Source organism: Phyllobates terribilis, unplaced genomic scaffold (genome assembly GCF_046119375.1).
Source record: "Phyllobates terribilis strain yellow unplaced genomic scaffold, ASM4611937v1 Scaffold_4__5_contigs__length_816908805, whole genome shotgun sequence".
Taxonomy (NCBI): Eukaryota; Metazoa; Chordata; class Amphibia; order Anura; family Dendrobatidae; genus Phyllobates; species Phyllobates terribilis.
This window is the reverse complement of record NW_027362764.1, coordinates 162,181,256-162,196,323: the sequence shown is the minus strand read 5'-3', so window position 1 is coordinate 162,196,323 and position 15,068 is coordinate 162,181,256. Positions and strand designations below refer to the sequence as shown.

Below are 15,068 nucleotides of genomic sequence, written 5' to 3'. Positions count from 1 at the left end.
TTTGGTGCATTTTTGACGCTGCGTATTTTTGCCGTGTCAAAAACACAGCGTCTTACAGTTCCAGCAAAGTGGATGGGATTTATAGAAGCCCACTGTGCTCTTATTTTACTCAGCGTAAACTGACCTGCGGTGCGTGTTTCAAATCCGCAACATGTCAATTACTCTTGTGGGTACGTTGAGTTTTCTGTGTGGATTTTCCCTGTAGACCTGCATTAGATCCACAGGGGAAACGCACATGCGCTTTTAGTGCGTTACTGCTGCAGAAACGCATCAAAAACGCATGTAATCCGCACCTAAGTATAGCAATAAAGTTTTGTAGAAGTCAAATACCAGGAAGCATCAAAAACAAAGCAGCTTTATTTAAAGCATGACATAACAAAAAGACAAACGCAGCACCAAAACGTATGTTAAAAAAAAAACACCACCCCCCCCTGCAAGTAACCCAATTTAAATAAAAGGTGCAGAAATTCTGCAGCGTCAAAAACTCACCAAACGCTCATCGTGGGAACATAGCCTTCGTGTCGGATGTGGCGTATGGGGGCTGCAGCGCCAAATTTATTCCCTAAATTGAACACATCACTTCTTGTTGTAAAAAGTAGGCATTAGACCTACCAGTAACAGGGTTTCCAGGAGTCCCTCATGACAGCACCATGAGGAGGTCGTCCTTCATATCATTGATAGGGACAGGAAACACACAAGAGGTTAAAAGGCCCCTCCCTCCACCCCAACTCCAGTGATTTTTGAAGTACCACACCAGGATTGATGCAACTCTATTTTATTTGCCTTTCAACAATCTATGTTAATTTCACATAGCCTTTTAGGAATATTTAGGGAGGGAATATAATGGGTGCTGTCATGAGGGACTCCTGGAAACCCTATTACCGGTAGGTCTAATGCCTACTTTCCAGGACGTCCCTCCTGACAGCACCATCAGGAGAATACCAGAGTATACATTTTAGGGTGGGACCACTGCTTGGAGGACCTTCCTTCCGAAGGCCATCTTTTGGCCTGATAGAATGTCCAATTTATAATGTTTGCAGGAGGTGTTCAGATTTGTCCAAGTTGCCGCTTTGCAGATTTGGTCCACCGATGCCCCTGCTCTTTCTGCCCATGATGCGGACATAGCCCTGGTAGAATGGGCCCTAATATTTTCTGGAGGGGACTAAATAGGATCGAAGTCGATCGCAGCATTGCGGTGGCTAAGGGGAGGTGATCGGTGTACTCCCCTCCTCTTCCGGCTTCCAGCGCTGTCTGCCGCGGCTTCCTGGATGTTGCCATGACGACCCGATATCGTCATGACAACATCCGGGTCACCAGACAGCAGGAAGATTTTTTGGACATGCGCAGTGCATTTCCAAACTATCTTCTCCCTGTCCAGCGCTGACAGCCTGCATGGCACAGGGATGGTGCTCCATTCCTGTGCTATGCAGGCGATCAGAGAAAAAAAAAAGTGAAAGTCCCATGGTGGGACAAAGTAAAAAAGTAAAAAAACTGTCAAAGTGGGGAAAAAAAAAAAAAATTGTAAAAATATTTTTAAAAACAGAAAACAAATAATCCACCAAAAATAAAAATATAATGTACCCATCAATAAATATTATGAAAAAAAAACAAAAAAAACGATAAAAGTAGACATATTTGGTATCACCGCGTCCGGAACGACCTGACCTATAAAACGGTCTCACTAGTTAACCCCTTCAGTGAACACTGTAAAAAAAATAAATAAAAAACGAAGCAAAAAACAATGCTTTATCACCATACCGCCAAACAAAAAATGAAATAACACGCGATCAAAAAGACGAATATAAATAAAAATGATACTGCTGAAAACGTCATCTTGTCCCGCAAAAAACAAGCCACCATACAGCTCCATCAGCCGAAAAATAAAAAAGCTATAGCTCTCAGAATAAAGCGATGCCAAAAAATATTTTTTTCTATAAAATTGCTTTGTAAAAGTGCAAAACATAGAAAAACAATATAAATGTGGTACCGCTATAAACGTACTGACCCGAAGAATAAAGCTGCCTTATCAATTTTACCACATGCGGAACAGAATAAAAAAAAATATTCCTGAATTGTTGGTTTTTGTTTATTCTGCCTCCCAAAAATCTGAATAGAAAGCGATCAAAAAATGTCACGTGCCTGAAAATGGCACCAATAAAAACGTCAACTCATCCCACAAAAAACAAGCCGTCACATGACTCTGTCTGCCAAAATCTGGAAAAATTATAGCTCTCAAAATATGGCGATGCAAAAACTAGATTTTACAAAAGATGCGTCTTTTAGTGTGTGACAGCTGTCAGTCATAAAAACCCCATATGATTCTGGTATCGCTGTAGTCGCACCGACCCGAAGAATAAAGTCGTCTAATCACTTATACTGCACGAGGAACGGCGTAAAAAATAAACTCTCGGGTTAGGGTTGTGCTAGGGTTAGGGCTGGGGTTGGGATTTTTTTCAAAAGTAAGAAAAAAAAGATGACGATATGGCGACTAGTGTTGAGCGCAAGTGCTCACTACTTGAGTTTGCATCGGGTGCTCTGGTATGCATTGAGTATCGTGGGTATTTGAGTGACATGCTCGAGTCTCCGCCCCATATGCTTCACGGCCAAAAAAACTTTGTGGGGATTGCCTGCCATGCAAGAGCGATCCCCGCATGGTTTTTTTTTTGGGTGTCTAATAACCGTGAAACATGCGGGGCAGGGACTCGAGCACACGCAGTACATGGTGCATACTTGAGTACCCGATGCAAACTCAAGTAGCGAGCACTTGCGCTCAAGACTAATAACTTATTCAATATGATGACCTAATGTTATCAAATTCTGTGTCGTACCTCTGGGTTCAAAATGTTCACTATACCCCTTGATAAAATCCTTGAGGGGTCTAGTTTCCAAAATGCGGTCACTTGTGGGGGGTTTCCACTGTTTAGGCACATCAGGGGCTCTCCAAACGCGACATGGTGTCCGCTAACAAATTGAATGGAAAATCGGCTCAAATTGTTAGCGGACACCATGTTGCGTTTGGAGAGCCCCTGTGTGTCTAAACATTGGAGCTCCCCCACAAGTGACCCCATTTTGGAAACTAGACCCCCCAAGGCACCTATCTAGATGCATAGTGAGCACTTGGAACCCCCAGGTGCTTCACAAATTGATTGGCAAAAATGAAAAAGTGGAAAAAAAATACTTTTTCATTTTTACGAATCAATTTGTGAAGCACCTAGGGGTTCCAAGTGCTCACTATGCATCCAAACAGGTGCCTTGGGGGGTCTAGTTTCCAAAATGGGGTCACTTGTGGGGGGTTTCCACTGCTTAGGCACATCAGGGGCTCTCCAAACGCAACATGGCGTCCGCTAATTATTCAAGCAAATTTTACAATCAAAAAGTCAAATGGCACTCCTTTCCTACCGAGCCCTGCCGTGTGCCCAAACAGTGTTTTTTCCCCACATAAGGGGTATCTGCGTGCCCAGGGGAAATTGCACAACAAATTTTGGGGTCCATTTTTTCTTGTTACCCCTGCGAAAATAAAAAAAAATTGGGTCTAAAGTAACATTTTTGTGAAAAAAGTTAAATGTTCATTTTTTTCTTCCACATTCCAAAAATTCCTGTGAAGCACCTGAAGGGTTAATAAAGTTCTTGAATGTGGTTTTGAGCACCTTGAGGGGTGCAGTTTTTAGAATGGTGTCACTTTTGGGTATTTTCTGTCATAAAGACCTCTCAAAGTGACTTCAAATGTGATGTGGTCCCTAAAAAAATGGTTTTGTAAATTTTGTTGGAAAAATGAGAAATCGCTGGTCAACTTTTAACCCTTATAACTTCCTACCAAAAAAAATAAAAAAATATGTTTCAAAAATGAGCCAGATGTAGAGTAGACACTTGGGAAATGTTATTAATTATTTTGTGTAGTATAACTCTCTGACTTAAGGGCATTCAAATTTAAAGTTTGAAAATTGCGAAATTTTCAAATTTGATATTTTCATTAATATACGCAAATTATATTGCCCAAAATTTACCACCAACATGAAGCACAATATGTCACGAAAAAACAATCTTAGAATCCCTTGGGATTCGTTGAAGCGTTCCAGAGTTATTACCTCAAAGTGACACTGGTCAAATTTTAAAAGTTTGGCCTGTGCATTAAAGGGGTTGAAAGGGCTACAAGTCTGCAGTATGTATAATTCTCAAGTGCTGTCGCCTAGATCGGGCGGTCATGTGACCACAAGTATGTAATTTGCATACTTATGGCCACATTCTGACTAGACGCGTCTGGCCTCTCTCAATAGACTTGCATTGAGTGAGGCTGGACAAGTCTAGTCGACACGTGACGGATAGTATGCAAATCATATACATGAGGTCACGTGAATTCTCACAGTGGGCAGAACACAGAGTGACAGCAGACTTGTAGCTTAAAGCCGGACAACCACTTTAAAGGTCAAAATTAGCTCGGTCACTAAGGAGTTAAGAGAATCCTGGAAAAGCTGGTTAAGAATTACAATAGCAAGACTTTTGCTAAAATATACCTACCAGCGTAATTTACAAAATGCAAAAACAAATACAGACCTTCAAATATTTCCCTGTACAGGACATTTGATGGAAATCTAGTCTTTTCACACGTTTCGGTGTGAGACACTGAGGTTCCCTCCGCTCCCACAGCACTCCCTTTGTAGAAAAACAAAGTACAGCCCTTCTCTCTCTGTCACAAACAAGATTGTGGGCATTTTTCCTAACACACTAAAATAATTAGCATAAAAATATCATGCTAAAATCTTAGCATGTTTACTTATAGATTTCAGTCTTTATTATGATCACTGGCATCAATTAACCCCTTCATGCCTGGGTGATTTTTTTGAGGTTTTTTTTTTTGGCCTCCCATTGTTCCCAGCATAATAACTTCTTTTTTTTTTTTTTTTACAATAAAGCTATATAAAGGCCTTTATTTTTCATTTTTTAAAAAAGGGAAAAATCAAAAAACAAACAAATGCAGTGAAATGGATAAAAACAAAATAATATAAACAAGTGATTCTATCATTGTCAGGTCATTTTTAATGTAACAAGAAATAACATGATGTCAGTACGATTATGGCGCTAATCTACATATTTTGACACAGCAAGCAGTAGTTTTAATAAGAGATAAATACCATTTTGCAATACATACAATATTATGATGGCTTTTTAAAGAAGCCCTCTCATTAATTTTAAGTTGTATTAATATACTCACCTGCCGCTGCTCTCTCCGGTGTCCGGCGCCGTTTTTCCCTGATTCGCAGTAATGTCACCGCAATTGTGACTAGCCGGCTTACTCTATGCCTAAGCCGGAAGTCTTTTACAATGTAAGCCAATAGAGCCTTGTTGTAATGCTCCATAGACTAACATTGTAAAAGCCACTTCCGGGTAACGCAGCATGACCCGGACAGTCTGCAGAGAAGCGATGTCACTGAGAAGCAGAGCAGAAAGGCGCTGGACACCGGAGAGAGCAACAGTAGGGGAGTATATGACATGTCTCTCGAACTGTAAAACGGAATTCCCGGAGAAGTTCGGAATTCAGCACTGGACACGAGGTGTCCCGTACGAACCTCAAACTTTACAGTTCGGGTTCCCTCATCTCCAATAACAATCCATCAGCATCCAGGGATCATGTTCTTTAAATGCCATGATTGACCACAACATTTATATGGTTACACAGCAGTGATCAGAACAAGATCAGATTGCTGCTGTTACAGGAAGATGCATTTTTAATAAATTATAAAACAAAACAAAAAACAACAAAAACAAATGCATCAAAAAATATATAAAATGTTCCAGAGGAAACATCCCCCTTGAGAAAGCCAAGTGCAAAATGCACGTCCGGGCGCGGGTACTTGGAGATTGGTATGGTTCAACAATTGTTACTTACCTTTATTTATCTTTATTAGATGGGCTATGAACTGCACCTTATAAACCATATTTTAACACATGTATATGTATTGATTTTATGGGATCATGATTATATATACTTATGCAATTGCACTTTATATGTATTATATATTTTGATTACATTCATGTGATAAATTCTGTGCAACTCACTTTCCATCAACAGTGATACCTTGATCTCCTGAGACCTGCTTATTGTGCTGTATTTCCTCTGGAACATTTTATATATTTTTTGATGTATTTATAGCCCATCTAATAAACAGAATATCAATATCTAAATTATAAAAACTAATATTGAAAGATAAATAAAGGTAAGTAAACATTGTAGAACAATACCAATCTCCAAGTACCCGCGCCTCGACGTGAGTTTCGAACTTAGCTTTCCCAAGGGGAATGTTTCCTCTCATATTTTTGATGCATTTATATTGCTTTTTTTATAATGATTTAATAAAATTGTTTTCTCTATATAAAGTGTGGCTTTTCTTGTAGGTTCACAACTGATTTGCTCGCTTTTTTATTTCTATTCTGTGAATTGGTAATCTGTTACAGGAAGATGTAGGCAATGCATCCATAAACTGGCACCCAACATGTGACGTACTATTATGTCACATGTCGGGAAGGGGTTGTAGAGTTTTTCCTCACAAAGCAACTTCTGGATGTGCAGAGAATTGCAACATTGCCAATTCAAGTGAATGATGGGCACTGTAGTTTCCTGCACCGCTAGGTGGCTGGAAGTGCTTCTGAGCAGGGAAAAACATAAAAATAGATAAGACGCAGTACTTTGTGGTAAAATTAGTGACGATCCCAGAGGTCAGACCACCACTGTTCATAAAATGATGGCATATGCAATCCGTTCACGAAGTGAGAAACCTCCTGAAACACAAGCAGTGCAAGCAAAGCTCTTACAGTCCACAGATTTCTACACTGGACCCCCATCATTGGGCAATGAATTACTGAAGCATATTGAATTTTTACACAGGATTAAATGGGTTTTCTTACCTATAACAATTATGGCATTCTTACAAAATATGCCTTAACTGTTTAACAGATGAGAGCTTGTTGTGTGTTGCCAAAACAGGGGAGATGGTCCTGAATATGCGGTTCTCTCTATACATTTCTATGAGAGCTCAGACAATTGACGTTTTCAACAGGGCGGGATGGAGCCTTAGTCCAAAAAAAAAAAAAAAAAAAAAAAAAAAGATACACGAGAGTCCCAGGGATGGGACCCACATCTTTTAGACGTTTGTGGCATATCCTGTCAATATGCCATAAATGTTCACATGGGCTAAGATAGTGTTGTAGCCTACAATGCTGCAGTTATAGGAGTCTGGGAATTTTTATCCTCAAGGTCTTATTTTACAGGAGATCTACATGAGGATTCAGTGAAGATGCATATAGCGTATAGAAGAGAAAATTAATTGCCAAGTACAATAATTACAGAAACTGCACTCAGCACACTGTAAACTGTATGTCACACAGTAGAATACCATGAGCAATGCATAACATACAGAATAAAACATTACCAGAGGACAAACTCTCCCCATGGATTTGGGTATGCTCTCCAACCACAGGATACCCAATATGTGAATATTGCGCCGAAAAGATTACCTGCATTTTTCGTAGTCAAGTACATCATTTTTTTCTTTTTCTTGCTTGTTATCGTACCACAAAACGGCCCTGAAGGGAAAGCAAAGAAAACCGTTAAAAGAGTGCCTATATTTTAGAAATCCCACGTTACATGACATATTATAAACTCTTGATTCCGTTCAGGATGGAGAGAGGCTATAAAGTGTCTGAGGGACCGGTCCGCACCTGCATTACACACAATACCGGGGTCTGAATGGTCACTGTGCAATGCGTGATTGCCCCCCGATGCTGCTGCAGAGAGACTGAACACTCACGTTTCAGAAGATTGCAGCTGATGTAGCGAGTACAGCAGGGAGACACTAATCAGATTATGGTCTAGGGAAACTTCTGACAAGGATTGTCTAATAAGGGCAAAAGACATTTCAATTTGGCCTCCAGTTCATTGGGGTCCAGCTCCACATTGACACTATGAACCTCAAATGACCATATGATTGTAAAACTTGCCAGGGCATAAAACTCAAATTGTCAAAGGAAAATAGCAATAGCTTATAAAAAGTTAAAATGTATTTGACCAGAAAGTACATCACCTACATACTATATTTCTATATACATGCATACTACTCATAGCCGCTTGGATACGCACAGGCACAGGGTGTTTATATCAAAACAGAATAAAGTTTATTGTGCTTCATAAACTTTACAGCTCCCGACTGAAAACAACTTTTCTTCATCACAGATGAACAACAAAACAGTCCTTTTTCTCTTGGTAAGGCAAAGTAAATCAAATGGTCTCACCAACTTGGTATTACAGGCACTTCTCAGTCTCTAATATAGACTGTCCACTATTAAAGGTCTTTCTCCTGCTCAACACCACACACTCTGCCAAGCTCACCCAGCTGCCTGTTATTAGGCCTGTAAGACCAGGACTAGAGTATGGGAGTGACCTTTCCCACCCATGCTCTTTTGCTTGCTCCTAAATCCTGGACCCAAAATCCATGTAACTGAACATTTGACAAGCAGAGGGGGAGCAACACAGCAGCTACTTCTTTATAAGCTGTAAAGACCTTGTATACTACTTTCATAACTCCATCCCAACGGGGCAATTTTCAGGTTTTTTTTTTTTTCAGTTTTTGTTTTTTCCTCCCTTTTGCAAAAGCCATAAACTTTTATTTTTCTGTTGAAATTAATGTATTAGGACTTTTTTTGCTAGACGTTTTGAATGGCACAATTCATTTTACCATTCGATGTACTGCAAAACTGGGGAGGGGGATAAATTGTGGTGAAGTTGTGAAAACACTTCTGGCTCTAGTTGCCATTCATATAATGGATGACATAAACCCCTTAGGCAACGTGCACACATTGAGTATTACTCAATATCAGTATTTTACATTAGTATTTGTAAGCCAAAATCTGGAGTGGGTGAAAAATGCAGAAGTGATTAAGTGTTTCTATTTTACTTTTGCTCTGGTTGCTCCACTCTTGATTTTGGCTTACAAATACTAATGTAAAACACTGAACAAACACTCAACGTGTGCACATGGCCTTAACAGGATTTTTCAGGTATATTAGTAAATGTCTTATCTATGCTGAGGCCTAGGCACACGTCCAGCAGTGAATCTTACATCCCATTATTCCAGTACACAGCGATACCTGTTCCATCCCAGTCTCTCCTCACAAACGCTTTCCGCTTTTCCTCCAGAAACTGGCTGGGAATGAGTCCTGCGCTTCCGCCTTCTTTTACATGACTTGCCTGTAAAAAGTTAACAAAATATTTAGCGTCCAACACATACAACACACTGCCAATCAATACACAGGCCTTTATGGTGGGCAGGAACCAAAAACAAAGGTAGGGCCTTATCTCAAACTAGCACAAAGTTTATACTCCTGGCACGCCCGTCTCTACAATCCATTCATGCAACTAGAGCTGCTACACGTATCTACCAGAAGAAAAGGGCTCATTTTCTGCTCAATAAGTGACCGGACATTTCCATGCAGTGGCCATAAGAAACCAGCTTCTTTAGAGCAAGCAGTCTCCAGGAAACGAATGGTATCCATTGTACTCCATGGGGCAGCAGCATTTAACATGTCAGGCAATGACTTGAGAATTGTGAATGACATTTGAACGGTAATATCCACTACGTAGACAACCTTTTGTTAAATTCCCAAGTCCTTGGAGTAAAATAAGAAAAGCTTGTTACTCGTCTGCAGCAACAGTGCCATTCCAGAGATGCCGGCCTGGATCCAGACACACATGACATTGTTATGTCACGTCAGCAAAGCAGCCAATTAACACCCGCTAATGGCCTCCATTTCCTCACACTTCCCACAGATGTTTGAAGTTTCATCCAAGGTAATTGTGAGCTTTTCAGCCCATAAGGAGACGCTGATTGTCACGTCCTCGCAGAAGCCATTGTCACGCGAGCGCCAGAAGAACTAACACCAACATTGCTGGAACAGCGCCGGTGCGGATGGACAGCAGAAGCTGCAATACCCCATACACATCAGCCTAACGATGGCCAAACCTGTCAATATCGGCAGGATGGACTGACAGTCTAATGTGTATGAGAGACCTCCTGACTCATCCCAACAGATGTCAGGAGAGAGGGGGATCTTTCACGTTGGAGACGCAACGGCCGATATCTCTGTTCTCCAGGACATGAGCTGCTGCCGGAGGAGTATGATGGCCGCTCTCTCGCAGAATGTTCATCCAAACCGAGCAGTCCTGTGTATGGGGACTTGGAAGAAAGATAGTTTGGCCAACAGCTATCTATTGAATAAGGGGGGCATTAGGGTTGTCTGTGCCCACTTTCCTAGCACTGCCAGGTTACCATAAGACCAGTCTATATACCACACACTAAAGGACTTTTCTGTAGCCCATTAAGCAGTAATAGTATATAAATCACAAAATGCTCTCAAAAATATATACAAGAAAATAAATCTAGAATTTTAAAAACAATTTGATGGAAGAACTTTTATGACTTCCAACTGCACGTTTATTTTTTGGGGAGAGGCTTCTTAAAATAGTCGCCCAAATGTCTATTGCTGGGTAAATTCATAGTAAATTACATATAGATGCCAAGAGTCTAATGCTGCCATTGTTCTTCGGACATAGCTGGGGACTTAATAAGGCCATTGTGTTTTTTGACAAGTGACAAATAACATTGGGAACAAACAATATAAAAAAAAAGGAAAAAAAAATATCAGTATTGACAAGAAGCAGGGAAGTGGGGAAATTGCTGATAAGTGTAAAACACGCCTGCCACTACCAGAGCTAAGGCAACATCTTTCTTGCAAAGAGCTGTAATTGTATCGATCACAGAGAAAAATCAAGGCCTGTTTTGCAGAAAACATTAAAGGAAACATAAAATGAATTTCACTACACTTTTAGTGTAATGTGCGAGGAATCATTAACCCTCTCATCAGACAGTCTTACTGCTGGCTGATCTAGATTTACACATCTAATAATACTCATAGCACTGACTTTTATAGGAAACTTCCAGATCAGACTAAGTGGTTGTGGCAATACCTCCGCCATGGGCTTAAGCCACCAGACCCTTCTCTCATCAGAAGGCTCAGGCACATTAAAACTGGACATGCCTGGATCCTACTGTTTTCCCAAAGATGCAGTTAAAGTGGTTGTCCACTATTTGGACAAGACTTTCTCAAGCACCATGTAAAATAACACCACCTATACTTGCTTCCGATGCTGTACCAGCAGTGTCGGCACTGGCTCGCTCAGGGCTCACGTGACACTGTTGGGTCGCCGATCAGCAGCCGCTTCCCTTTCCCTCTCCTCCGGACTAATCAGTAATCCGGAGCAAGCGAGAGACCAGCTGCAGCTCTCATACAGCCAAATCAGATTTAATGCTTTGCACTGCGGAGGGGCAACACACCGAAACACATTTCTGCAAATTGAAATTCTAGTTTGGCTTTTATTCTAAGTCAAGTGGCAAGGCTCATTAAAAGGGTTGATCTTGACTTTTAGGATTGCCACTTCAAATAGGTGCCACTAGAGTTCCTCTCTGAAGAGGCTATTTGCACATCTAAAACAGAATTTGACTGAACAAAATTTAGCTACAACAAGGCTATCAGCACCTACCTGCCACCAGTTTGAGTCCTCCCTATTAACAATATGCAGAATTTCTCCTTTGGAAAATTTTAATCCGGCTTCTTTACAAGGAATCAAATTATCGTTAAATGGGTTGTAATCAAAATGACACTTCACATAAACCTAAGAAGAAGACAATGCATTATTAAAGATAATGCGACCTATGCTCCCCACGTTATCTTTTACTAACAGAAAAAGTATCCACAGGTAACAGTTCAGATGGGGTTGGTACCTACTTGCTGGGGGGTTACGGCATCTTTATAACTTGGAAGTATCTTTAAAGTAACGCTACCACTAATACTCTTCAGCAACTCTTGCAGTTCCTTTGGATTGTTTCCCACGTCATGGCCATTCACTTCCTTAATGATGTCCCCCACATGGAGAAGACCTTGTCGATCGATCATCCCACCGTGAAGAATTCGAGCAATCACTAAATTAGTATTTTCAACTTTAAACGTCACGCCCTGTAAATATCAGACACAAAACATGGTAAATATATGCAAGGAAAAAAAAAACTATTTTATCTAGGTATATCCATGCTGCCAGATATATAGATCAACATTATCAATCGGGAAGTTTTTGATATGAGATGTAAAGAAATTATAACAGCAAGAATTACATTTTTTTTGTGGACTTTAACATTTTTTATTTTATTTTAAGTCATCATGTGATCACCAATGCCTACTACAGAGGACAGCCGCAATACAGGCTCAGCATAGCCCTGAGTGCCACCATTTCCTTCAGTAACCTAGCCTCCTATAGCAATAAATTATGTTACCACGTCCGCCCCTCTCCGTCATTTTAGAGTTTTTCCCGAGCCCATTAGTTGTGCTAAAATCTGGACCTAGTATAACAGCCAGGCTTCTGTTGCTTATCTCGTTAGTACAGGGGCGACAAATGTGTCCATCACAAGTAGTAAGAAGCTCCTGACTGCGATGGGTAAACCCCTCCTAGGTTGTTAAGGGGTTAACCTAATTAGCACTCAATATAGAAAAAAAAAATTCTATAAAAACAGACAAAAATAAAGAAAATATACAAAAATCATTTGGACAAGTCACTAAAACATCAAGTACAAAAACTAGTAAATGCCGACCCAAAGCATAGCCCTTAGATATATACATCTAAAACAATAAAAAAACTATATTATTGAGATTTAATTTTGCATGAATAGCATTTATATGTCATCACTAGTATTTTTTACAAAGATTAGTGTTGGTTACAAGCTTGTAGAGCGAAGACTAAAGCCTTGAGAAAGACATGTGAGCCGTTCTGTCAATGGCGGACAATTATCAAGCTGTTGGGAACAATGGTCCCGTTTACAAGGCGATTATTTTCCTGGAGATCAGGATGGTATCTGTGGCTATACAAGAATGACATCCATGAATATCTATACACAATCAAGCATCATTAGGCTGAGGTCGATTCCACCTTTTGAGAGACGCGGCGGTGACGGCTCCGCACAGTGGAGATCGCTGCGGTTGATTACATATTGTCTTAGTGCAACCTCGCTCTTCTAATCACTGATGTAGTTCTGCACTTCTCGTATTGTACAGGGTACCGCACACCCCGCAAACTAAAGCGGGTATAATCATCACATTCATCCGACAAACATAAAAATGACTACGTCACTCTGCAGACTCCAGATACTTGTCTGCAGCTGCAAATCCTCCTCTTACAGCTAACGTTATTACTGTACCATAATGTAGATGAATAGTCAGCCAAGGAAACAAGGGCGACTATGTACTAAACATCCAGATGTCAGTACTGCTCTGCACATCTATACATACATCGATGGATGAATAGGGTTCATTTTCTCTTATGGCTTATGTATATGGACAGAATCGACACAAATGAATAAATACAATTGAGCACTCCAGCTATTTATTTTTTTATTGCCCCCTCTGTTCACAATCAGTAATGTGCTTACATTAAAATACCCATCGCTCTGGTCAGATCAGGAGACACACGACCAGTCAGTGCATCATGGTCCGAATACATTGAACATAGATGTGTGAAACTTTACAAGTGGATGTCCAACCTTAGTCCAGCTTCTCCAACTCTCAGCAGGGAAAACCGTGACTACCAAGCATGGACGGGCAAGGTCCACCAGAGCAAGAGCTGCTCTTGTACTGCAGCTTTTTTTTTCTGCACCATTCCTTTATGCAGACCAGATTTTGTATGACAAATTTTTAATTACATCATGAACTTTTGCTTATACACAATCTTCTCTAAATACCATTTCGGGTGGTTATCCCAAAAATGTTTCTCTAGTGGATGTGACCAGTTTAATGTATATATTCTACCAGTTAAGTTACTTGTGTATACTTTACATCTTGGTGCCCTGAAAAGCCAAACAAAGATGAAAAACGAAGACCGCAAAGGAGGCTCAAATATGTTGTGCAGCTAGTCAAAGCGCCATAGCTCCTAGTGCCAGCTGCAGGATGCTTAAGACTTGTAATCTAATTTGGCAGGAAACTTGGGGGAAAAAAAGCGCACAGAGGCAAAACACAAATGTTGCACAATACGACTTCTAGCATTGTTTACATTTAATTTTGAAGCTGTAATTTGCAAATGACTTACCAAAGGTTCTCCAGCTCTTTTGTGAATGCCAACCATGCGGATAGCGTCAACTGGAGCAATCTGATTATTCACTGCATTGATTTCAGGACTTGAAGGGGGAGAGTCGTAGCATTTTGATGCAACTATGTCATGGGCTTCTAAAAGACTCTGAAAGAAAATAAAGGTCAGCAATGTAAAGTAATTACTGTGCGGCCAAAACAAGTAAATGGGTTGTCCACTTTTGGGGATACTTTTTTTGTTAACATGCATTTATTGGGTGCTATGAAAATAGACACTATTGCAAAAAATGTAACTACTTTAGGACTGCCTAGAGACTATAAACATCTGGAAGGTCCTCACTTGACTCTGCATTGACATTCTAAAATGACAATGCAGAGCAGCTTGCAGGAGATTGTGCAGCTGTGGGAGCGGGGATCTGCCTGTCAGACACAGCCAGACTCCCCACAGAAGACCGGGAGAGATCTCGGTCTTCCTGATAGCTCTATGTGCTGAACCATCGCTGTGTATACAGGTAAGGAAGGACTATAAATGCTTCCTCTCCTGAACCCAACTATCATGTGATCTCTGGGAGTGAAAAGGAACAGGAGATGCTAGATCCTAGGAAACCCACACAGCATGGTTGGGCAGACAGGAAGCTGAATTTACACTGTAGTTGGGGCTAATAAAATAGCCTCAATTACAGAGGAAATCAGCAATAAAAATATTATTAAAATGCCTCTCAAAAGGTCTTAAGACCTTATGGAAGGCATAATGTGTAAAATAAAGGAATCTAAAAAAATTAAAAGAAAACTAAAAAGACACTGCAAAACTGAAGTTCCAAAAAGTCCAAATTGCTGGACTTCGAAAAAAAATGTATGCAATAAATAAAAATGTCTAAGGGAAGGGGAACACA

At 40.4% G+C, this 15,068-nt stretch overlaps 1 protein-coding gene across 2 annotated transcripts in view; it reads right to left on the bottom strand.

Moving 5' to 3' along the window:
* The window catches only part of PALS2 (protein associated with LIN7 2, MAGUK p55 family member), a 170,369-nt gene that overhangs the window by 47,844 nt on the left and 107,457 nt on the right, over positions 1-15,068 (bottom strand). For both annotated transcript variants that reach the window (XM_073677868.1, XM_073677869.1), the window contains exons 4-8: positions 14,177-14,323; positions 11,833-12,060; positions 11,588-11,719; positions 9,139-9,238; positions 7,510-7,578 (exon numbers count right to left, since the gene is read on the bottom strand). In XM_073677868.1, the coding sequence (XP_073533969.1) occupies positions 7,510-7,578; positions 9,139-9,238; positions 11,588-11,719; positions 11,833-12,060; positions 14,177-14,323 (676 nt within the window). The remainder of the gene's footprint in view (positions 1-7,509; positions 7,579-9,138; positions 9,239-11,587; positions 11,720-11,832; positions 12,061-14,176; positions 14,324-15,068) is intronic.